The sequence below is a fragment of the Myripristis murdjan genome, chromosome 19 (assembly GCF_902150065.1).
Source record: "Myripristis murdjan chromosome 19, fMyrMur1.1, whole genome shotgun sequence".
Taxonomy (NCBI): domain Eukaryota; kingdom Metazoa; phylum Chordata; class Actinopteri; order Holocentriformes; family Holocentridae; genus Myripristis; species Myripristis murdjan.
Genome location: NC_043998.1, coordinates 16096562 through 16120870, shown reverse-complemented (window position 1 = coordinate 16120870; position 24309 = coordinate 16096562). Strand labels below are relative to the sequence as shown.

At 41.9% G+C, this 24309-nt stretch overlaps 3 protein-coding genes across 10 annotated transcripts; 1 reads left to right on the top strand and 2 right to left on the bottom strand.

The window, feature by feature from the left end:
- Positions 1–239: 239 nt before the first annotated feature.
- Positions 240–2152, top strand: LOC115378227 (galanin receptor type 2). Its single transcript, XM_030078414.1, has 2 exons — positions 240–577; positions 1513–2152. The coding sequence occupies exons 1-2, from the start codon at positions 240–242 to the stop codon at positions 2150–2152; spliced, it is 978 nt and encodes a 325-aa protein (XP_029934274.1).
- A 4457-nt stretch (positions 2153–6609) lies between these two features.
- exoc7 (exocyst complex component 7) lies at positions 6610–19211 on the bottom strand. Of its 8 annotated transcripts, XM_030077444.1 has the most exons (22): positions 19014–19096; positions 18759–18824; positions 18086–18270; positions 17899–18004; positions 17436–17658; positions 15932–16099; positions 15489–15500; positions 14260–14352; positions 12646–12714; positions 11677–11822; positions 11023–11175; positions 10809–10907; positions 10586–10648; positions 10306–10372; positions 9310–9348; positions 8825–8890; positions 8620–8740; positions 8092–8187; positions 7921–7984; positions 7776–7817; positions 7528–7661; positions 6610–6921 (listed from the first exon to the last, which is right to left on the bottom strand). In XM_030077444.1, exons 1-22 carry the CDS (start codon positions 19071–19073, stop codon positions 6819–6821), a joined length of 2175 nt encoding a protein of 724 aa, XP_029933304.1. In that variant the 5' UTR covers positions 19074–19096; the 3' UTR covers positions 6610–6818. The 8 variants fall into 8 exon arrangements, with proteins under 8 accessions (XP_029933304.1, XP_029933297.1, XP_029933300.1 ...); XM_030077437.1 differs by lacking the exon at positions 12646–12714 and having other exon boundaries at positions 19014–19211; XM_030077440.1 differs by lacking the exons at positions 9310–9348; positions 12646–12714 and having other exon boundaries at positions 19014–19211.
- Positions 19212–20341: 1130 nt separating this feature from the next.
- tvp23b (trans-golgi network vesicle protein 23 homolog B (S. cerevisiae)) lies at positions 20342–23873 on the bottom strand. Its single transcript, XM_030077447.1, has 7 exons — positions 23760–23873; positions 22989–23062; positions 22728–22872; positions 21558–21647; positions 21237–21362; positions 21030–21158; positions 20342–20931 (listed from the first exon to the last, which is right to left on the bottom strand). Exons 1-7 carry the CDS (start codon positions 23769–23771, stop codon positions 20905–20907), a joined length of 603 nt encoding a protein of 200 aa, XP_029933307.1. The 5' UTR covers positions 23772–23873; the 3' UTR covers positions 20342–20904.
- Positions 23874–24309: the final 436 nt, after the last annotated feature.

The window sequence follows — 24309 nt, the reverse complement described above, 5'->3', positions numbered from 1 at the left end:
GAGAGACAGTGTGAATGGAAGATGCTTTGTCTGTTTCGACCGATGGAACCTGACTGTTCCACTTTTAAATTCTTTTCAATTTATGCATCAGCATTTATTACATACATTTTTGCTTGAATGACACTGATTACTGCTGCACCAGTTTTGCGCTGCGTCAGGACGAGTTGCGCGCAAAGGAGATGCGCGTCTCCAAGATCAAAAAGTGCGCGGTATGAACAAATATTAAAAACAAAAATAAAATGAATACCTCCTCACTCAACTCCTCTTACTGGAGACCAGAGTCGGTGGTCATTTCCCTGGTGTTTTCAGTCATTTTCCTGGTCGGCACCGTGGGAAACTCTCTGGTCCTCGCCGTGCTCATCCGCAAGGGGCAAGACAGCAAGACGACAAACTTATTCATCCTGAGCCTCGCAGTTGCAGATCTGAGTTTTATCATCTTCTGTGTGCCCTTTCAAGCCACTATCTACACCATGGATGAGTGGGTGTTCGGTCCTGTGGTTTGTAAGGTGGTCCACTTCATCATTTTTCTCACCATGTACGCCAGCATCTTTACCCTGGTAGCTGTTTCCCTGGACAGGTGCGTTCAATGTATTCAGTTCAAAAGTTTGCCATATTCACTAAGTTTTTATTAGATGATTTCACAGCATCTGCATTGATCTGACTGTAATGTATCACCTACATAGGCATCGTTGCTGATTTTACATTATAAGGGTCTTGTCAAAGGTCTTGTCTATATTTTTCACTTATAATGCTGTTGTAATCTAGCTGCAAAACTACTATTCTTGATTTTATGATATGAAAACTTAAGCATGACTTATTTTAAGGACCATAAGATGTCACCTCCCACCGTTTTCTGTTAGAAGGTTGATGTTTTTCAATGCTGCGTCATAGCTGAAGTAACAGATCATTATGCCATGAAAAGCCTAAATTATTCCGAATGACTGCAGGAGTGTCTACTATGCATTAGTAAATATCTGACTCATTTTCATGGTCTTTCTGGATATGAATAATATTCTCTTCCTCTTCCTCATATCATTGTCTTCTGAACAAGTGAAGGAAACCCATATACCATGGCCTGTCTTTTCCGGGCAGTTTTCTGGCTCTATTTAGCCTCCTCTGACACTGACCCACGACTGACCTGATTAAAATGTTGCATAATCCATTCCCTCCAAGGTTAAATTTTAAAGCAGGTTTAAATAAAATAACCCTCCCACCCTGACCATGATAGCAAATATATGCCACACTCTTGCACTGTGCAGATCTCTGTAGATAATGCCAGGTCTGTATATATTGTATATACTCTGATAATGGAGTGTGGATGATGATAGGCTATAGTCATTTGGACATTTTGAAGAAAAAAAAAAAGTTTTTCCAGGGAAAATGAAAAAAAAAAAAAAAAAAATCAGGGCTTTCCCATGTCTAACTACTTATGTAACACCTCTGATGATGTCTGTCACATGGCAGGAGTGAGCAGATGTCCTAAACAGCAACATCTTCCCTCTGTGTGAACAGGTATCTGGCCATTTGCTACCCACTTCACTCCAGGGAGACGAGAACACCAAAGAATGCCCTGACCTCTATCTGCCTGGTGTGGGGCTTGGCCTTGGTATTCTCTGGACCGTATCTTAGCTACTACAGACAAATGGACCTGGGTGGTGCTGTGGTGTGTATTCCTGCCTGGGAGTCCAAGCCCCGCATCGCGATGGATGTGTGCACCTTCGTCTTTGGGTACCTCATCCCCGTCCTGATGCTCAGCCTGACCTACGCTCGCACCATCCGCTACCTGTGGACCGCCGTTGACCCGGTAAAGGACATGTCCGAGTCTCGGAGGGCCAAGCGGAAGGTCACCAAGATGATCATCATCGTGGCTGTTCTCTTCTGCCTCTGCTGGCTGCCCCATCATCTGGTCATTTTGGTCATGTGGTTCGGACACTTCCCCCTCAACCACACCACCTACGTCCTCCGCATCCTGTCCCACCTGGTGGCATATGCCAACTCTTGCCTCAACCCTATCGTCTACGCGCTCATCTCCAAGCACTTCCGCAAGGGCTTCAGGAGAGTGTTTGGCTGCACGCTGAGGAAGAGGGTGGTCAACAAGGTGCACATTATCCAGGTGGCGAGCACGGTCAGCAGCATGGAGACGTCCACCTAGAGCCAGCATGATCAGTTTGGGGTCAGATCAGAGGAAAACAGCTGTGAGAAGAGCCAGCTGAACAGTGTTAACTATCAACCTTGGTGCAACAGTCACAGACCTACTGAAAATGCGTCTTTATGCATGACATAACATCCGAGCAGGGTTAATGCCACTTAAGTACATGAAAACCTGTTAAGTGCACAATCTGTAAGCGATAAGTATCATAACAGGAGGATTTAGGCACATGAAGGAGGCTTGAAAGTGTTGAGCTGTGAATAAATCAATCCAAAAGACAAGCTTTATGACAGCTGTGTTCAGTGTGGACATATTTTTAATGTGTTTGTGCCAAAAGCTTACCCGAAATGTGTACATGTGGTCACTAAATGGCTTGTGCGCTAGACACCACAACTTAGCAAGCCGTGCATGATTCAACAAATGCTGAGAAATTGACTCGTGGATGGCCAGATTCTGAAGTACTTTTCCTGGAAATCAAACAAATACTGGTTTAAAATAGCCGGAGCTGTGCAACCAGTGTCTTGCAAATAGAACGCGCTGTCATCCCGATTCTTTGGTGATCATCTCGGTGAATCTGATGAAACTCGATAGTAATACATGGGTTGCATTATTCCTGGCTTTGTGTCTATAGTGCATGCTTGCCGAGATTCTATTTTGAAATCAGGAATTTCTGCAAAAAAGAGAGAAAAAAAAAAAAAAAAAAAACTCGAGGGTCGGTGGTGTTTAGTTGGAAATTGCCTGAGTCTGAGAGCTGTGGGCAGCATTGGACTGAAAATGAGTGATCAGAATGTTATGCAACTTGCCACGGTCACACAGTGTAATTTTTAATTACTTATTCATACATTTATGGGGTGTTAACAACATAGTCTTTCGTGCATATGCTTCAACAAGCCCAGCTATTATCTTTTGCTTTCGGCTATTGCAGCAATGTGCTGTATGAACTTATACTGTGACAGTCAGCGGAAAAAAAGTGTTGCATGTTCATTTAGAGGGCCATATGGACAGTGGGGCTTCAGCGTCGCCTAAGTGATAGTAATATGTTGACAGACTCCGTGGAATTGGCTGTAAATGGGAGCTAGCACCATAATTTCAGTGAGCACAAAGTTAATATGTTGCTGCATTGTGAGAGATACAGGAAAAATTGCTCCACATTTTTTTTTAAACGTGTGTTAAGACTACTGTGTATGCATGCAGACTGCTTTGTTATGTATGCAGCATTCAAAGTGTTTTTGAAATAATAAATCCATCTGATTGTTCAACAACAATCATGCCAATCCTATATGACCCCTTGTTGTCAGTGCTCCCACCAGTTAATCACTTGGATTTCTGTGGCATTCATTTACAGTCATGTGCCAACCTCTTGCATGGAACTGCATAATAACCTTGACATTTTCTCCACATATAAGCACTACTGAAGTCTGCTGTTAAATAATACTCATATGATCCTCACTCAGGAGCTTCCACCAAGTTGGTGCAAGAAATTACAAAAAAAAAAAGCATTACAATCCCCCTGTTGCTCCTCTATTCACAACTGATGAGTGCATGTCATTGACAGTTTTCTGAGCTTTCTGAGTAACCTTTATGAATTTTTCCTTATCATCATGGATGAAGTGAGGACTGACAGACTTTCAGGTGGAGGTGACACCTGTGTGGCTCTAAATTAGGTTTCACAGACTTCTTATACAGCTGCAGTCAGAGAGGAACATCATTATATTGGCGATTGACATTATTAGTCTAACCCTAACTGTAATAATCTGACAATGCAATGCAGAAACTGATCGCCCCAAGCATGTGCCACTCATGCTAGATATGTATAATCATACATGCACATCTATCTATCTAGTGTTCGGCATTATTCTCGTCATAAACTCTTCACCAAGTTTCTGGGTGTCTATAGAATCCATTTGCCAACATCAGTTATGCTCAGATTGCACAACAGGTATGCTGACATGTTTATTGTCCTCGTAAGTTTCACGAGGACCTGAAAAACGGGCTTTCAAGTGTCATTGTCAGCTTTGAAGAGGCCACTGTAATTATATTTAATACCCACAACACTAATAGAAGTCACCTATTAAATTCCACTGAGAGAAACCCTGTGGTCTTTGAACAAGCCTCCAGGCATCCCGCAACCATTTCTGCATCAAACCTCTGGTTTTGAAGTGTTGCATAAAACATCACGACCTACATAACACCCTTGAAGGAGAACAATATTAGCATGTTACCGAACTGTGTGGCAACTGCAGGATTTGCTGTGGTTAAGGTTTGTCTGCTCCATTTATCACCAAGGAAACCAGACAATGTCAGCCTCTTAAGAGGGCCATCTTTCCCTCTTGAACCCAAAGACGGATGTGATAGGAAAGTACAAGACACACTTCACTACTGCTCGGCCAGAATAGCCGAGGTAAAACTCAGGCGCAGAGGATAAGGGCTGTGTTTTCAGTGTGAAACCGTGTTGATAGCTACAGTGTGTGGTTTGATACCTCAGCTCTCCTGCCTCTCTGAAATCTGTGCATTTGCCTGGTTTGGACAACAAGCTGGAGCCAAACTCTAAGCTTGTTCTCAACATTAGGTCAAGGATCTTTTGAGTGGATAGCAGTTCAGAGGATGTTTGTTGATAAGGATTTGAGCTTGGCAGAGAAGTTGTGGCATTTATCAAATAGGCAAAGAAGCTTTAACTCCAGGTTAAGGGTCATTAAATAAGAATTTCTAAAAAAAAAAACAAAAAAACAAAAAACAAAAGTGAAGTGGCTGTTGAGTCACAGGTGTTGGTGTGATCAATGGCATCCACCCTCAGCAGATACATATTGTGCTATGGGACTACTTTGTGCACATTTAAGAGCAATTCCTTAATTAGCCCCATTGAAAACATTTAGAAAATCACTAATTCAAAATCCAAATTACATAATTACCAAATGATCCTTCATATTCACAAATGTCTTCAGAGGTCGAGTGGCTGGCATACCACTTCACTGTGTGCACAAATTAGATACGTCTGTCACAGGCTTATGGTACAAAGCCTCATTTAATTATTCACATCATGAACAGATTATCGATGATTAGTGCTCTGTGGACTGTTTAGAAAATGTCCTCTGATTTGTGCTTTGATTATGAATTTCACTTGAAAGCAGACTGTCATTAATTATAGACACAGGAAAGTCCTCCCTTCCTGAATCCCAGTTACCCACCTCATTTTATCTAAAGACGTGATCACTAATAAAAATAAATACGGCAACTTCCATCAGCCAAGCTTTTACTGGGCTAAAGGAAAAATCCCCCTTAAAACACTGATGCTCTTTAAAGACATATATTAGTGATCAGCAGCCGTTTTTTGCCATTTTGTTGTTTGGTGCAATATTTTTGTCATTTGTCATCAATGGCATCATCAGTAGATATTCCCAGCATGGTTATAATGGAGTTTAATACAGGAAAAAAAAAAGATTTTTTTGTGTTAGCCCTTAATAGTTTGAGAGTAAAGGCTTTTATTTTCTGCTCACTATTTTGCAGCTACACTTAACAATTTAAAAAAAATAAAGTGCCTATAAAAGGATATGAACACAGTCGTTCTGATAAGAAAATATACTGAGACATAATCAGAAAACCCAAGTATCTTTGCCTTATTTGCCCTTCTCTGGAGTTCAATATTTCCATTAATAACAGTCAGAACAGGCACTGTGGGTGTATTACAACTGCCTGCAGTTAATTTGAATTATTCCGATTACGGGTTCTTTGCTCACAGTACATATTACTCTATTATTTCATTCACTCCAAGGTCAACAAATCACATCTCAGATTTATCGAGTCAATTAGTGACTCGGGCCCACCCAACATAAATCCAGCAGTGACTCTGACTGGAAAAATGAACACAGTCCTTCCCACAGAAACACGCAGGCCGAAAACTACGCCTGCACAACTGAGACGACGGTTAAATATTTCGATGCAAATCAAATGCAATCTGGATCGGCATGTTCGGCAACAAGCATACTGATTAACAAACCCACACTTCATCTGTCCAAATGAGTTCTCAACATTTGAGCTCAAGCACGCTGCTCGAGAAAAAAAAAAAAGGCCCCATCTGTTGGAGACGTCTTTCTAGTAAATGAGGGACTGAGGAGCTTGATGATTTTTGAAGGGTTTTTCTTCCCACCAGGACGCTCCCAGGCTTTACTGATGTTCCTGCTAGCACCCTCTCTGCATGGAGGGACAGGAGACAGACGCAATACCAGAAGCTACGTATTTGTTCAAACACCTTATTTGTGTGGCAACAACCACTAATTATGTATTCAGTCAGAACACATCGGCAAATTGGTGAAAATTGCTCGACACCGATGAGAAACAAATGACAGTGGAGCCACATCACACTCTATTCTGTCTATCTATTATTTTCCTTGCTGTCAGCGCACCAGTGCTCCAGCTAATTATGCGCTCCACGCTGTGCTGTAACCAACAAAACAAACTCAGGGTAATTTTTACAGTTCCCTTTATTTGTTTTGGATGCTAAGCCGGAACGGGTAAATTACATATAAATATATCTTTGTACAAAACTGAACATTCATCAAACACAACGAGGGGAGTGGTAGTGTGAGAGGAAGCTGATGGGACGTTACGGGAAGCCGGGAAGCTGGGTTTCTGCGTGAGGCGAGATGTGTTTCCACTGGGTGGGGGGCAGAGCTCAGGCCGAGGTGTCAAACAACCTTTCGATCATCTCCTCCACCTGCTCCGGCCGGTATTTGTGATATTTTTCAGGATTCTTGGTGAATGAGATGTTGGCACACCTACAGATTGAATTCCCACAAAAAAACAGAAAATTATTATTATTCATTTTTTTTTTTTAAAAGTAATTAATAAGTAATAATTTGCCCATTTGATGCTTATGTATAGTAGGGTGCAGCTGATGTTTATATTCACTGTTGATTAATCTATCTTTTTTTTTTTTTTTTTTTTTTTTTTTTTTTTAGATTAGTTGATTATTATTTAGTCTTTTAAGTGGTAAAAATGGACATTATCACAGCCTAAAGTGACATCCTCAAATTACTTCCATAGTCTGAGAAAATAAATAAATGGAGAAAATAAAGCAAATTGAGAAATGACTTCAATAATTAACTGATTATCAATATTCAAACTGATTAGTTATGTGTTGACCAACTTATCAATTAATCAACTGCTTGTTTCAGCACAAAATTATAGCAATTTAGAATAATTCCTGTATTTATTTTTAGGCCATATTATTCACAGGATTGACGAGTTTTTGTCAGCGTCTGTGTTGAGTAAAAAATACTTCTTATGACACTGGAAATGGAAAACGCAGCTTTCAAATTCCCTGACTTCCCCTGACTCAGAGTTTTCCATGACATTAGGAACGTCATCATCATGTCTCTCACCTCTGTAGAAACGCCCTGTAAGCCTCTGACACCACTTTCTTCTGGGCCTGGCGGATAAAGTCGCGCTGCTCCTTGTCAGGGATGGCCCACACCTTCTGGATCTTACACAGCTCCTCCAGCCCGTCGTTGAAGCCCTGGGAGTCAGTAAGGACAGCGAATCATCACTGCTGTGAAAGGCTGTGTGTGTGTCATCATAAATATCAAAGGCTGATTTGCTTGAATTCACCCCAAGGTGACTCTGACCCTACCTTGAATTTGTCTTTGATCACTTGCCGCTCTTTGTCTTTCAGCTAGAAGAAGGCAAGACTATTATTAGGAAATTATACCACAGGCAGACATTTATTCAGCAGACATAAGGCGAGAGAAAAAAAAAATCATCCGTTTCACTCTGACCTTGGTGCCAGGCTGGAAGACAGGCATGTTCCTGTCTGTCAGGTGCTCGGTGACTTTCAACCAGCTGGGATTAAAAAAAAAAAAAAAAAAAATGCAACGTGTCAGGTCACAGTGCTTTGTGAACAGCAATGACCTCAAAGATGCTTTATTGTTCATCTTGTTCAAATTTACCTGCGCTGGTACGTCTGGATCTGCTGCTCTATGAGCTCTCTGTAGGAACTCTCCGCTTTCTTCTGGGTCACTGTGACCAGCTGGATCAGGTCTGACCTGGAGGCATTCAGGATTAGCAGGTTAACAACAATGAATAAATGAATATTTAAGTCAAGACCCTCTGTGTGGAAGACATGCAGGTAAAAAAACCATTCCACCTATCTCCACACGCACACCAACATTGGGATTTCTTCATAGATCCTTAAAGAGTTCTCAAGAATTTAACATACTGTGTAATATTTAGTGCATTATGTAAAACATTTGACTTCATTTTTGTCTCAGCTGCTTATTTGATGTTCTTGTAATGATCGGTTTGCAGTGAATAAATGCATTTGCAAGGAAAATAACTAGAATTTCTGTCATCAAGGTCCCGTTGCAAAGGCCTTAGTAAGTGCTGTTCTACAGAATAAATTCATGCAGACACTGCATGAAGGTCACAGTTTAAAAAAAAAAAGAAAGAAAGAAAAAGAAATGGAAATGTGTGCCCACTTCTCCAGGGACTTGAGGATGTAGTTGTAGTTGTTGTGCAGGAAGATGGCACTCAGAGCTGAATCCTCGTATACTTTGGATTTGCTAAGAAGATTTAGCTGCAAGTTCCCCAACACTTTGCCTGAAAGGACACAAGTCAGCCATCAGAAAAAAAGAAAAATCCGCACACGATGAATGATGTTGGGCGGTGGAAGGTTATACTTACAAATGTAGGTGCTGAGGAGCCTTTTGCTGAACTCGGAGCTGTAGCTGCTCGCTGATGAGCTGGTCTCTGGAAAACGAAGGCGGTGTTAGCATAAGCTGAGCCTAGGTTTGGTCTATCAGCTACTCAAGTTATTTAATTTGATATCATCTCATACTTCATTTACTTCCCCTTTGATCAAGAGTGGGAAAAAATACACATGTCCACTCTAACTCAAAATCCTCCTTTGACTAGTCGATTAATTGAAGTGGACCTGCTCAAGTTTCCAAGGTCACATCTGAAAGTACTTCTTTTCAACCTGCACTTGAGTGCTCCACATACCCTGCATATCAAACATTATGATAATGTGGCAGGCTCCTCTCCTCTGCCATTCTGCATTAATTAGTAGTAATTATTAGTTCTACGATTCAAAATCTAAACAGATATTCACAAACTATACAAACATTCATCTCATCCGTGCTCAGGGGCCTGCGTGATCTTTTGCTTACCTCGGGGGTCTAAAGGTATATTGTAAGTGTCCCCCAGTACTAAGGGGCAGAGGCAAGGCAAAAGAGAAAGAGAAAGAGAAAGAGAGGCACAAGTGCAAAAAGGTTAGAAAAAGATTTGTTAGTGCAGGTTTAAGCCAAGTAGCAAACGACTGGCAGCCAGACAGCGAGGGGTTGAGGATCTGAAAGACGACAGGAGTCAGACAATGAAAGCAGGGAGCAACATGCAGCAGTAGGGAGGCCCTTTGATTAAAAAATTGTGACGATTTGATTAAAAATCCATTAGATATCCAATGGGATCCAAACAAATGTTTTTGTAGTCAAATGTAAACTGATCTCTGTTGGAACTGATACACAGCTGTGATATCTTCACAGGCCAACTACACATGCCGAATGAAAGCATGTCACCGAGGCTCCCTCTGGAGGAAGAGAAAGGCAATTTGAAGCTGTGCATGGCGAGAAGAGGGAAAGAGCAGGTGAAGGAGGTGAATAATTCAACACATCAGAGACGGTCACAGACACAGAGAGAGGAAGAAACCTAATACAGAAACAATTTTCCACCCCTTTGGACAGCGAATCCTGAGTCTCAAAGGTGTCAGGAAAGCAATAAAGCTGTAAGACATATGGGTGGGTGCAGGAAACTCATCCCACAGTGGTAATGCTCTTATAACACAGAGTGTGGTCACATGGACCCTCTCCTGGTTTACAGTACCCAAAGAACAAAAGATGCTCCTAAACAGCAATATTGATAATCTTACGTTATGCACCTTTGCATCTAAATTCACTATGTGCATACATTACAACCAAAATACAATGAAATCATGAGTCTTGTATGGATATCAGTGAAAAACCTACACTAATTTTCCTCTTACATGCATGTAAAACAGGTTTAGATTACTACTGGCATCTCGGGAACTGGTGCCTTACGGGACGACATGGGGTAGCAGGAGGTTTTCGGCTAAAGAGAGCTACACTCTGGCTTTGCTGATGCAACTCTACCTTGAGAGGCCAGCATGGCTCCAGCCGTTTCATGGAAGTCCAGCAGCTGCTGCAGGAACAGGATGGCCTGTGGGAAGAGAGGCCAAGGTAATGACCACTTCACCTTTATTTACTGAACCAAAATAGTCTACTCTGCACAGCTAGCGGTTGCCCAGGAGTCCACCTGCGAGTCCCAGGAGGGTACAAACAGCAAAGCCCTCATAGCAGGGTGTTGAGTTTGTAGTGCAAGTTGTACAAATAAATCTGAAGTCTTGACGTAACAAGAAAATGATCGGCTTACGTTGCTGGTCAGTTCGTGGACTGTTCCATCTTTAGGCATATTGTACTCCTTATCTGGATCATTCTATGGTCAGAAAAGAGAAAAATCATTAGTCCAAAGCTAGGGAACACCAATGATTATATACTGTGATGACTATATTCAACTACAGGGGTGTCGAAATTGTAAATAAATGTAGATTTGCTAGATGGTGACAGAGCTGAAGACGAAGAGAAGAGATTCTTGCCTTGATACTGTCTGCAAATTCTTCCAGAGCTTTGGCTCCAATAGTTTCCATAGAGGTGATGAGCGTAGGCAGTTTGTTCTTGGTGCTTGCTGCTGTTCCCTGTAGCCAAACCACGAGATCAAAATGAAACATTTCACATTACGCTTCGTGTCCTGGTGCTCCATTAGGAGATAATGCCAGGTACATGATGAACCATAAGCACGCTGATTCATACCTGCAGTGTTGAGTCAAACTCAGATTTAGACATTTTCAGATGTCTGAGGATGGGGAAGATGGTGAGGACAGCAGAGTAGTCATGGCGCATGATGGCCCTGCGAGCTGCAGACACGATGTTGTCCCCCTCCAGCATCAGGTTGTCCAGCGCCTCCTGTGGACGCCAGAGAACAGAGGAACAGTGGTTTCCTGTTAGCCTTTATTGCCTTTGTAGAAAATATGTTGTAGCTGTTATTAAAGGCATTCTATTGTACAAGTCTATAAATCTGTCTTTTTTATTAAAAAACTTAAAAAAGAGAGGGGTTTAATGAGTTCATCCATTATGCAAGAATGAGCTCTCCTTTTCATGCATTGTGCAGACAGAACTGAATGGGTTTTAGCTGTGATTTCTGATGAATTATAGATGATTTTAGACCTGAAAATGGCTTTAAACATCATCATGCAAAATAAATAAAACCTTTTCCTTGGAGAAACTATTTTTTCACAATATAACATTTCACTTTTTCAAAATTCCTTTAAGTGCACAGAACACAGACTAGATGCATACCTTCTATGGGGATCAACTCAAGTATCACAAATGACTTCACTGGGCGTCTTTGATTAATGGTGTTGAAATGCAAAATAAGAATCATGTCCCTTCACTTCTATACCTGACCTGAATGAGGGAGTCAAACGTCTTCTTCTGGTGGTGCTCGGGGATGATCTCAGTCAGAAGGGCGTATTCGCTCTGGGCCAGCTTGACAAAGGCACTGATACAATGGATGTAGGAGTCGATCTCAATGTCCAGGACATCGTCCTTTCCTGAGAAGCATACGTGAAAGATCAAGTGAGTGGGTAAACTAAACAAGAATTATACAAGACGGGGGCTCTTCTCCAGTTGAGTGTTGCTAAATTGAGTATATGTATGCACTTAGATGATGGTGTTATGCATTTATGATGTAGGCTACAGCTAATGTTTGCAAGGGAAATGGAAATTATATGTGCTAAAGCTGCATTAGGCAGTTTTACATATAGATATTACAAGGAAATATACCCATTTTATCAGCCTAAATCACAAAGTGGGCCTGCAATAGACAAGTGCTCTTGCTCTCCAATAGACCCGTTTTCACAGCAGCCATTTTGACATAAAATAACAGGTAAACATAGGTGTTATTAGTGATATTAATGAAGGTTAATTAGGTCCATTTAGGTCTAACAGGGCCTGGGTCCTGCTATTGTCCATTTCAAAGCAAAATACAAGCTGTGAAATGTTACGCTGCGTGATTTCCATGTGACAAAGTTCAAATGTTTATACAGTTTCCTCTCGCTGCCATTTGGGGCACCGATAACAGAAAGTTACCTAGTGCAGCTTTAACGATGTAAAGCACTTGTCATGATGACTTTTTGACTGAGACCCAAATAAAATGAGAAGTCAGTTAATCTAGATTACAATTTATATATATATTATAAAAGAAAGACATGATCACCACCTGACACAACCACTGCCTATATGCTATTAGGTAACAATGTGTCACATACACATGTGTTTTGTTGGATGTGCACTGAGACACAAACTGCTTTTAAATCCATTGAGTTTTTGTTATGGAGATGTTTCCCTCTCATTCCCACGCGTTCCCTCACTCACCTGCTGCGGCCCCGTGCTTCTCGGTCAGGGCATCGGAGTGGTGTTTGACCCGCAGGTCATGATCGTAACCTGATGGGTGGGGGTGAGGTCACAGGGAAACGGGCCTAGTCACACCACTGGGGGCGTAACTAGGCCAAGGGCCAAACCTGGGACTCGCTGTGACAATTGCACCGACCACCAAGCACCCAGCAGGCAGGGAAGCAGGGGGACACCCACTACAACGGGGCGAAGAGGGAGGGATCTTGGGCCAAAAGCACCCAGAGAGGTTTGTGCATGTGTTTCATATCTAAGTTAGTCAGTGGCTGTTGTGCTACGTGACAGGAACCAGCTTTATGAAAGACTAAGAGCCAGATGTGGCACCAGCTTTAGACACATTGCAGCTTCAGGGAAAACCTTCACCTACTTTTACATTATTCCAAATAATCAATCTGTGATGTTCAGTGCATTCTAGAGTTTATTTTGTGACGAAGTGTTCGCATTCGCCTTTTTGTTGAGCCCAGTTTCCTCTCAACCGGCTTCATCTAGTTCCTGCCTCAGTTAGTGGACACTTACACTTCCCTTTTAACAAACCCTAAAGAACATGTGTAAACATGTGGGCTGTGCATAACCAGAGCACAGTTAGCCTTACATTGGACATCAGATTCATCAAATTTGATTCTGCTTTGTCCGAGCTACTGACTGCGAAGCTCAGGGCCCTGTTGGCCTGGTGGTGGCGCTGTGATAGTCCAGTCAAATTTACCTTCAAAATGCTGGACCCCAGTGTCAACATTTATAATTAACCCAAGTTGCATCCAAAACAGGCCAGCAGAGGCTCAGATTTAGAAGTCCAAAAAAATGGACAGAGCACAAGCCAAGTCCCTTCCCTGATCTCTGATCATGGGGGACAAAAGCAAATATCCACTATGTAATGCCAAACTAGTTTTATATGATTATTACAACGTGAGAGTCGAACAAAACCCAATGTCTTGTGGCTACATTACATTCTGGTCTATTGAGGCCACTGTGGGTGGAGAAATTGCTATCTCTGCCTCTTCTGCAATGGTTTTTTCTCTCCAGGATTGTTGAATGTTGGTGCAGAACGGTGCTCTTTGATTCTGAATGTTGGCACCAAAACGTCAAATTTACAGTTGATTGATTCTTTTTAATAACTGGCTGTGCTGGAAATATCTTGACGTGACATCATGTCATCTAGGTTTGGCCAGCTATTTTCAGGAATCACGAAAATATACATCAAGGAACAAAATGAACCCAGGAATGCAAAGTACATCACCGATCGTTGCTTTTTACAACGTTCCCAGTGTTTTAGGGTGGATTTTTCCATTACACAGCCTGACATAATGTCAGGTCTGATGCAAAGGTAGCTGATGAATCCAAGAGTGTATCTGCTGATTTTCATATTTATGAGATTAATAAAGGATTACAGGTGTTATTTTAGGTTTATAGGCTTCATGAAATATTAGCAGTGTCTGAAAGCTGCTGTGACTCTGGAGACGTTTCTGTGTGCCTGTTGCTCCGAACAAAAAACAACAGGGGAGCACAACACAAGAAACACCGGTACACTGGCAGCAAGGAGGGGGAAAAAAAGACACCGAACAGAAGACCGAGGTGCGTTACCTTCCAAAGGAGTGAGGTTAGAGCCCCCCTTTTTCCCATCCAGCCCATGCTGTGAGTACTGTTTCAGAAGGTTCTGAGCCTTGCGAATGGTCCCTGGTCCCATACACACACAGAGACAGAGTCCAGGCAGGCAGGGAGGTCCAGAGAGCAGAAACAGAAGAAGGAGGTGGAAGAGGGGGAACAGAAGAGGAAGAAGAGGGGAGAGCTAGGAAGTGAGTGATGAAACACCAACACCACATCCCTCCACCACCGAAACAGCCAGGAGAGGTGTGTGTGGGGTGGGGAACCACAGCCTAGCACCACAGCTACACAACAGAATGACTAGGTGAGAGAGAGAGTCACTAGAGCACAGCTGCATCATGAAAACACACTGGGGCACGTGCGCCGAAACACACCGAGCCCGATTATATAAAAGCAAGAGTAAACAGGTTAGGTCAGTTATAAACACAAAACTGCCAACATAATTAATAACAGTCATATCCAGCATTATTATTATTATTATTATTATTATTATTATTATTACTACTACTACTACTACGATACTCATTGAAAACAATCTGTTACATGGTTTAGAGGTGCAACAGTATATAAAAGTTACCACAAGTTAAACAACACAGTATTTTGGCTTTGTTAGTGAGTTAGTAAGCATGTGGCACATTTAACACTCATTAGAGCGAGTCCGAAAAATTCATTAGGAGTTATCAGAGCAGGCTGTAGCCAGGCCTACTAACTGTGGAATCCACATCTGACTGTCCTGATTCGGCACCACCTCACACCTTGCCTTTGTCCTCTTATGAAAGAGCATTTCAAATGTGCTGTTATAGCTTTTTAGCACAAGCAATAGCAAGACCATGCCGTGAGCGCATGTTGATGAAGATAACTCAAATACAGCTGTCCAAGAAAGGCCCGCTTCATAGCTTGAACTGAGCAAACTTGCAGACTTTTAGCTGATTCTCTACCACAATCTTCCAAAAACCTGTAGAATCAAGCAATGCACACTTCAACTCTGCAAAACTAAGTATCACACATAAAGACGCTGTCGTAACTTCACTCATCTATACTGTAACTTCATTTTATCTTCTGCTGTCTGTATCTGTTAGTGCAGCCCTGCTCCTCATTCAGAAACCTCAAGCTGTCACTTATGGCGCCTTTATTTGCCGCGAACTGTGGCGACCAGTCGACTGAGGCAAGCAAAGGCGGGAGGCACACAGTAAAGCTTTCTGTTTTACCTGGGATGTAGACTGTCATCACAACATAAGGATTATGAAAGAGGAAAGAATAGAAAGTTAGTTCAGAGTCATAAGACTAAAAATCACAGGGATAAACAGAGGGGTGGTAGTGCACAATGGTTCAGTGATTAGACGAATTTTACAGAAGTCCCTAAAGTGGAACATGCAGCTCAGTGATTGAGGATGATACTTAAACTGAATAATATGGGGGAACGGTTGCATAATCAACACACTCTGAATGCCGCGGCAAATAGATTTGGGGTGTTGAATGGATGCCGCCATCGAGTAATAATCAACAATGTTCAGATTCATGCTTACTGGGTAGATTAATCTGTAAAAGCAAGCTTGCACGTGGGAAGCCTAATTACCGACTGAGGTGATAATAAAGAGCTGTGCCTGAGGCAGTGAGTCTCCAGGTGCACGGTTGCTGCAGAGCCACTGACCTGGTCGCTTGGGAACCTTTTTGGTTGGCGTGTCCTTGCGTTTGGTTTGGACGGCGGGCGAGTAGAGGATCCCAGAGGAGGCGCTGTTCTTGCGGAAGTGATCCTTCAGGCCTTTGATGGAGCGATCCAGCTGGCTGGACCTGATCTGGAAGTACACGTTCATGAAATCTGCAAGGCAGAGAGGAGGAGTGATGTGAACCAAACAGACTGAAATAAACACACAGCTCTCAAAACTGTATCACCTCAACTGTACTGTAAATAAGTCATCATGGTATGCTTTATTCTTAGGCTTATATTTCACCTAAATGCAGCGGCAGCAGAAACAATGTCCCCTGTAAAATGTCAACTGAGAGGTCATGAGTCAAATACTGATTAACAATAAAGGCATTTTGAACTTTAAAAGCTTCATAATCACCGTTTCAAAAAAAAAAAAAAAGACAAAAAAAAGACAAAAATATAAGTACAGAAATGTAGGGGAGAGAACTACATTATTTGTATCACTGTATCATTATCATTTTTTCGCTATTCCTTCCCAGAAGCTTTTCAGAAAGCAGTGTGATATTTACATGGTGCATTTTTTTATATACATTATTGATTATGGATTGTTGGTGTCTACATATTATTGCAGTAATATGTGTTGTGAGTCAATTCTGTGCACATTCCTAATAATCAGGTGTCATCTGTAATGTATTTGATCATGTGTATTTCATTCTAATGTTATGCATCCCAGGTGTCCAGTGTATATATGCCTATATAAATACAGTATACCTAACACTGCATATATGTGATACAAATGAAGTCAAATTACAGTGCCCAGTCATTGTCAAGTTTGCCTCATATCTCACAGCTCTGAAACATACAGTACTGAGTCTGAAGTCCCTGATCTTCAAACCATGAGAGACGAGCAGAGCTGGAAGTCATATGAAAGTCTGTGACTGTGGGCCTCCTTCTGTACAAAGCCTAGAACTGCCTTGGCCTGACTGATAATGAAACACTCTGCATCTGGACTTGGACTGACATGTCCTGTTGTCATGTGTTTCATCTACACTTGCAGCCAGGTTTGGATCACAGTGACAGAAAAGCCATAACTTCCTAAACAGAGCCCTGGTGCAGGAGGTAACCACTTCATTTGCACTGCTATCTTAAAAAAAAAAAAAAAAAAAAAAAAAAAAAAAAAAAGCACAGGGATCCAAAGTTTACAGAATATGTTCCATAAACTGCAAACCAAAGTCTCGTGGATTTACATTTTTTATGATGAAAATGTCCTACATTTTCAGTCCTGTTGCAGAAAAGTAAACAAAACTCAGCTTTGACCACCTGGAGCTTTGAAATCCTCTCTTTCTATTCTGAGTCTGAAGTGCAGGAAATGTAAAAAAAGGAAAGAGAAGGGGAAGGAAACCTGTTAGAGGAATGGCCCAGAGAGAGGGGGAGAGGATGTTGGAAAACTCACAGGACAGTGCAGGTAGCAACTAACGAAAGGATTCAAATCTACATAAAGCCGCACCCTGGTTGCGTCCATATTCCACCAGCCAGCCGGAGATGCAGATGATGTCTTGGAGCACGGCTTCAGGCAGGTGTTCAAGCGTCACCTCCTCCTGCACCTCCAGCTCCTCGTCCATGCTGATGGCGTCCAGGATGAGGATGGGGGGGACGGGCTTGCTGTAGCGGGTCAGCAGGCTGCGGAACTCGGCCTCCAGCAGCTCCTTCCCCTTCTCAAAGCGTGCTTTCTGCGGTAGAACAACAACAGCGAGACCGCTTATTTTTGCGGAAATTCCTCTAGGGTATTTTTTCAGCCTGTGCACACACTAACTTATACAACTTCAGTTTAAATATAGAGCTGGGTGGAAACTACGCTTGCAACACAGGAATGAGAGGCAAAATAAACACTCAAAGACTTTTCCCAGGTGTAAATGTGAGGTGTTCAAAAAAAAAAAAAAACGTAAAGGTTAAGAAAAACAAAAATGTACCACTGTGTTCAATTCTGGACTGTCAGGGTTGTTGTCCTGGAAGTACTCCACAGCTTTCTGGATCTTAGCGATACAGGCAAGATACTCATCCAGTCTGCCTGTCGGTCTAGAAGAAACAACTCTCATTATAATACAGCTGATTTGTTTATCCCCAACAAAAAGCAGGGACAGCTGTCACTGCTCTCACCCCTCTCTAATGATCCTGTCGGTGTCTTTGGCCACGTGGTAGTAGCTGATGACGTGATCCATGCAGGACAGAGTTTTGTCCACGTTCTCCTGGAGGCGCTGCAGGTTCTCCGTCTGTTTGTGGACCGGGATGATGGAGTTCTCCAGCTGCATCAGGCGGCTCTCGAACGAAGACAGGATGGAGACCTTTCAGAACAAGAAGCATATAACAATAAGCACATGAGAAGCATATCCAACCTCGTTAATACATGGTCTCTCTTTGCACTTACAATAAATATATGTTGGGTTTGCAGTACATTTACAACAGAGCTAGGGCCTTGGAGTACGGACAAAATCAAAATATCACAATATCTTACAATACCTGGATGTTGTGAGGACATTATAGGGATGACTAGTGCTTTCAGATATTAACACATGATAGTCATTAATAATGTGCATACGGTGATCAGGCAAATAACTGAACTACAACAGTCTAATAAGTTAAGAAAACTGCATCCCTTTACTGTGATGCAGCCTTACAAAGAGTGTAAGGACAACTCCTCTCATTTATAGACATATTCTGATGGATTTGTGCCATTTTGCAGCAGGAGGATGATGACAGTGAACTCTTCATCCACGTCTAGAGTGTGAACCTGTGATCCGGCACATCCTAAAATGTGTTTTGTTTGTCGTACCATTCCCTTGGTCAGCTGATCACTCTTCTCCAGATTTTCCCTGATGAATGACAATGTCTCCTGCTCCTGTAACGACACATCACAAGAGGGTGAGGAGGACACGCTGCTGCCACACAGTCTATCAATCACAAGTGACAGCTCATTTATGCCTGCATAATTATTAAACATGCAACACAACACTGTTATGAAGTCAATTTGATGGGTGTTTGTGCCATGAAGCCCCGTTGTGCTGCTCCCTGCCCAGCTATTTCCGACCTGCTTCAGTTTCTCCTCTATCTCCCTCTTCCGGGCCGACGCGTCCTCGGTGGGAATCATCTTGGACAGTCCTTGCAGAAATTCCCATTAAAGGAGGCCAACAGCAATGTTTTTACAGACCCACCAAGCCCACAAACCCCCCAAAATCTGCTGTTGTGGAGAGCTTAAGGCACCAACATCAAGTAGCCCGGATTTGTAAAAAATGACATTTCCGCTATGCATTTTCAAAATAAATGCACCAAGTATTTTAATGCGTTTCAGTGGCTAGTGGAAATAATGCATTCAAAGGGAAATGTTGTAAATGAACAGCATGTTTTTTTTTTCGCTCGAAATTAATTTTTACCTGTATTTTCATATATATATACTAATATATATATCAGGCGCAATTAAACAGAGTTCTTTAGAGTCCATTGGAACCTAGATCTAGCACTTTTATTTGAGTGCAATAGGTAGTGGAGATTATTATTCTGTGAGACCTAGAGCTTCAGGTGTATTACATTCCATCTTAATTCCATTTTAGTTTATATTACTCTGAATTGTATGGTGTGTTGTGGAAAAAAAAACATTGAGACAGGAATTTTAACACTATTTCGTTTAAGATCAATTGTGTAACTTGTTTTAATTTAGATAAACCTTTGACTTTGTGTTGTTTGAACGTTCAGGGCATACCACATAAATTAAGATCTCTGAGCAGCTATAACTTCAGTATTTCTGCAGTTCTCTTCGAAGTTTGAATCAGTGTTTTGTGCGCCCCAAAACCTGATAGATGACAAATTCTGCTTTACTTTGGAGGCGGAATCGTCCAACTTCCGGCCTTCTTCCTATGTTTCTGTGTGAACTTGACGAGCCCTATGTGACGAGCTGCTCAAGGCGAGGCTTTTCTCTTCCGCATCAGTCTTGTGACGACTGAGCCTGGGACGATAAGGACGCCATGTTTGTTGTGGCAAAAAAAAATCTTCAGGCCTAAATAGCTCTGCTTGTCCACTCGTGGTCATGTTAGTGCTTTGTAAACGTGGTTTATAACACACACTTTAATATCAGGAGAACTGAAAACACGGTAAAAGCCAAGGTGAGTGTAAGGACAAATGCTAGCGTGCTGTGACATACACACAAATGACCAGTAGGTGGCACTAGAGTCTGATTGTTGAAGGAGCAAGAGGACAGGCTGACCATGAGTCCCTAATCAACATTGTCCCCAGACTTAAAATAAAAAAGTCAAAAATGAAATAAAGTCAATGCTTCATACTAGTTAGTTCACAAATGTGAAAGTATATTTCATCACAGAATGGATAGTGTCAGAATGATATGAAATGAAGACGAGCACACTGTTCAGAAAGATGTTACAAATGTATTTGCACAAAAAAAGATGTTCCACACAGTTACTTTACATACATATTTACAAATGCACTGGATACTTTACATTGTTTTACAAACCTGTATATTATACAAACAAAAAAGTCTGTACAATATCTCTCAAAATCTTCATTATTCCTTTTTATCAAGATTAAGGTAACAAGCAATGGAAACAAAAGACCAAAAAAGAGGGGGAAAGGCTGGTCCAGGGGTGTGTGAGGCTGTAAAGCACATAAGAAGCACATCTAGAAGATGCTCATCTCATTCTGACCCCATCTGCCCTGCTGGCGTGCAAGGCTCTGAATCAAGCCTGTGCCTGACCTTTGACCTCCCTGTGGAGGGGGGAAATCAAGAAGAGGACTTCTCTGTGGGGAATCAGAAAGTATTGCATCACATTAAAAAAAAAAAAAAAAATCAAAATCCTTTGTATTGACTTAAAATTGAAAAAGGTCTTCTCCTAGGTAACAAGTCTGCTAATAATAGAATACTATAGCATTAAGAATAATGCAAACATGTGATCAAATCGAAGAGCTGCACTCTACGTTTCCTCTTCTTTAGACAGTGCCTGTAGAGGGGAAAAAACATATTAAATACTTAGCCTTTTTGGACCGCACAAGGTTTTGAAAACTGTCTTGAGTTTGTTTTGCACGAGATTTCAGTCACCTGCTTGAGAAACTGTCGTCCAAAATAATTAGTAGCCATGTTCTTTAAGTTGGTCTTGGATCCCACTTTACAGCGCATGTATCCATACAGGTTGGCACCTTGCAACACCACACCCATGATCACCACCGCCTGCATGTGGAGGACAGAGATGGAGTTGGATGTGTGTGCTCTGGCAACAAGGAAACCTTGCCAATGTTTAGGACTTACCAGCCACTTAATCCTGAAAGAGATGAGGGTGCTGAAGGCAAAGATGACCCAGAGGATGGGACACACGATTAGGCCGAGCCAGAAGATGCGTGACTCAGAATCGGAGGCTTGCTGCTTCCCGGCCCCCTGAGGAAACAGAGGATATTCTCACACTGAGTCCATCTGCAAATACCATTCAGGCCTGCCAACAGTAAGTACTGCATTTAGCAACACAAGGAGATCAGCAACAGGCTTGCTTTTAGGACTACTTAACTGCTATAACAGTGTTCATCAAAAGCAACACAACATGAAGCACATGTAGGAGCAGCTTGGTTTAGGTACCTTTCTCGACTCAAACACCCAGTGGCTTTGTCCATCATCATCCACCTGGTTCCACCACCGCAAGCCAACCATCAACCTGCCAGTGATATTCTGTAAATGTAGATGTGGCTATTGATCAGTACACCATTTCACATGCAAGTACAATATCACAACAGTATGAGGTTGGGAAGAAGGGGGGATTCACTTCAGCATCGCAATTCTGTTTTTATGATTTTTGATTAAACGTGTTATTACTAAATCAATTTAATTTTTGGTATCCTATGAAACTAGAAGACCTAAGGAATCCATTGCTGCATGTCATGCTAGGTTGTCAGCAAGGGGACTAAATATTGCTCAAAAGTTAAGCTAACTTTTGGAGAGTTGCATACATTTGTTATGACTGGTGAGCTGAGACTGGATTCAGTTCAATTCAATGGATTGACCCATCTATCATGATTGTATCAAAAGCACACTGTCCCAGCCCTGCAACATTATCAATATACACTCCTGATCAAAATTTTAAGACCAGTTGAAAAATTGCAAGAATTTACATTTTGCACTGTTGGATGTTAAGAAGGTTCTATGTAGAGCTTCAAAATGCAAAAAGAAGAAATGGGAGTGAGACAAAAAAAAAAAAAATTAGTAAGCAATTTATTGCAAACAACCATTAAACTGAAATAGTCTGTTCATCAGCTGATCAAAAGTTTAAGGCCACTGCCTTTAAAAGCCCAAATCTTCGCAAAAATGTGGATTCAGTGTCATTTTCTGTCTGGTATCCACACTGTCATGACCTCCTGATGGCAAAGGCAAAAAAGCTTTCTCTCCTTGAACATGGTCGGATTGTTGAGCAGCATAAGCAAGGCCTCTCGCAACGTGCCATTTCTGCTGAGGTTGGATGCAGTAAGACAGTCATTTTAAACTTCTTAAAAGATCCTGAGGGTTATGGAACAAAAAAGTCAAGTGGTAGACCCAAAAAAATTTCACCGGCACTGAGCCGGAGGAACCAATTGGCTGTCCGTCAAGACATGGGACGATCCTCGGCCCAAAACACCTTCTTAAGATCCAACAGTGCAAAATGTAAATTCTTGCAATTTCTCAACTGGTCTTAAAATTTTGATCAGGAGTGTATTGCATCATACTGATTTCCAGGTGTAGAGATGATTTACTGTGATGAAGAGGAAGGTGGCCCACCTTTACGGTCCAGAAGTCACATGACAGCAGCAGGATTATTGTAACCATGCAGGCGATGAAGCTGCTACTCAAAAACTCACACAGCAGATACACAATGATGGCACTAACTCGGAAGAAGAGGTGGAAGAAGGACGCCACCGGGTGCCTGGAAACACACATTTTAAATAAAGTTAGAAATGAGGTTGTCATGCTACACAGTCAATCAGCTGTCTGTCAGCTCCTCAGTAGTGATGTGTGCGGGTCAGGGGTGAGGGAGCATACCGGATGCTGCTTTTCTTGGACTTTCTCCCTGTGTCCTCCTCCGCGTCAAACAGGGACACTTCATCATTGGAATCCTGTGGGATCAACCAGGAAGACGCTTTTCAAAGCCCTGGAGATTTGGTGTGCAACGCCAATCTGGCACTGACACACAAGCTCCATCTTCAAAAGCCTCACTTAGAAGTTTTTTACAAAAGTCCATATGAAGTCCCTTAGGTTTCTATGAGCGACAACATGAATAACTTGCTGCTTTAAGCTAACTTTAAGAGACATATGTTCATGATATCACACACACAGAGACTGTTAAATGCACAGTACTCACATTTCAAATTGAATAAACATATATAACAATTGAAGGTATATATATAAAGCTTGTGTAAGACAGACACACAGCGCTGACGTTGTAACACTGAACCTGCCTGCTAGCTAAACTGACAGGGATTGACTCTACGTCGACAAGTAAAAACATAACATTTAGTGGACTGGTGTCAACTTAAACCCCTGACCTTATGTGCTTTGGTAACATTAGTTAACTGGAGACAGTTTAATATAAGGACAGTTGGTTGGTTATGCGAGGAAAAACGGTAACTTAGACAGTAAACATGCTAACTCGTTAGCAACATTAGCACGACAGATGCTCCTCCTGGCTGGGAAACATTTCAAACTGTCGTGCTCATGTTGCGGTCGTCCTTACGATACAAAGTGGTGCTAAAGCTGGCGAACATACTCTACGCAGCAGACAACAAGATAACACGACTTCAATTTGCCACTTACTAGTCTCATCATGGTGAAAAACAAGAGGGGGACTGGCTACTTCCTGGTTACATGTCACTGTCAGCAGTACTCGCTGGTGAGAAGGTGGCCAAGGCGCGCCTGTCTGAAATACCAAATGCCAACTTTTTGTTCTCTATTATTACGTCTGTCATACAAAGATCAATATCCGAAAAGGATGAAGTGGCGGCTTTTTGTGTTGGTTTGTTTGTTTGTTTGTTGTTTGTTTTCTACATCCTGGCAACATTATACTCAAGTACGTTCAGTGTTTGATCAAAGGCTGAGCCAGTCCAGTCATTTTATGAAAAAACCTAGGACAAATTGCAAGAGAAGCAAACTCAACTGATTTTGTATCCTCAGTTTGTCCTGAGTGAGGGGAAAAAAAGTCCCAAGGAATCCCATTGGTGGAAAGTTTTGAAAATCACCTACTTATGACCACATATTACCAAAAAACACTCTTTTTAACACACAGGGGAAAGGGGTTCAAAATTTTACTTTCAGATATCACTTTAAAAATTCACAAGATGATTACACACACAAAGACAAGAAAAAA

Excerpts from the sequence above, each read along its gene's own strand:
- tvp23b (XM_030077447.1), bottom strand. Across the intron at positions 22,873-22,988 it reads TCCAAGAAAAGCAGCATCCG|GCACCCGGTGGCGTCCTTCT; the intron begins GTATGCTCCCTC and ends GTGTGTTTCCAG. Across the intron at positions 20,932-21,029 it reads GACGACAGTTTCTCAAGCAG|GCACTGTCTAAAGAAGAGGA; the intron begins GTGACTGAAATC and ends TCCCCTCTACAG.
- LOC115378227 (XM_030078414.1), top strand. The coding sequence starts at position 240 with ATGAATACCTCCTCACTCAACTCCTCTTACTGGAGACCAGAGTCGGTG. Across the intron at positions 578-1,512 it reads GTAGCTGTTTCCCTGGACAG|GTATCTGGCCATTTGCTACC; the intron begins GTGCGTTCAATG and ends CTGTGTGAACAG.
- exoc7 (XM_030077444.1), bottom strand. The coding sequence starts at position 19,073 with ATGATTCCCACCGAGGACGCGTCGGCCCGGAAGAGGGAGATAGAGGAG. Across the intron at positions 12,715-14,259 it reads TAACCTCACTCCTTTGGAAG|GTTACGATCATGACCTGCGG; the intron begins GTAACGCACCTC and ends CCCACCCATCAG. Across the intron at positions 9,349-10,305 it reads AGCCATGCTGGCCTCTCAAG|TACTGGGGGACACTTACAAT; the intron begins GTAGAGTTGCAT and ends TCTGCCCCTTAG.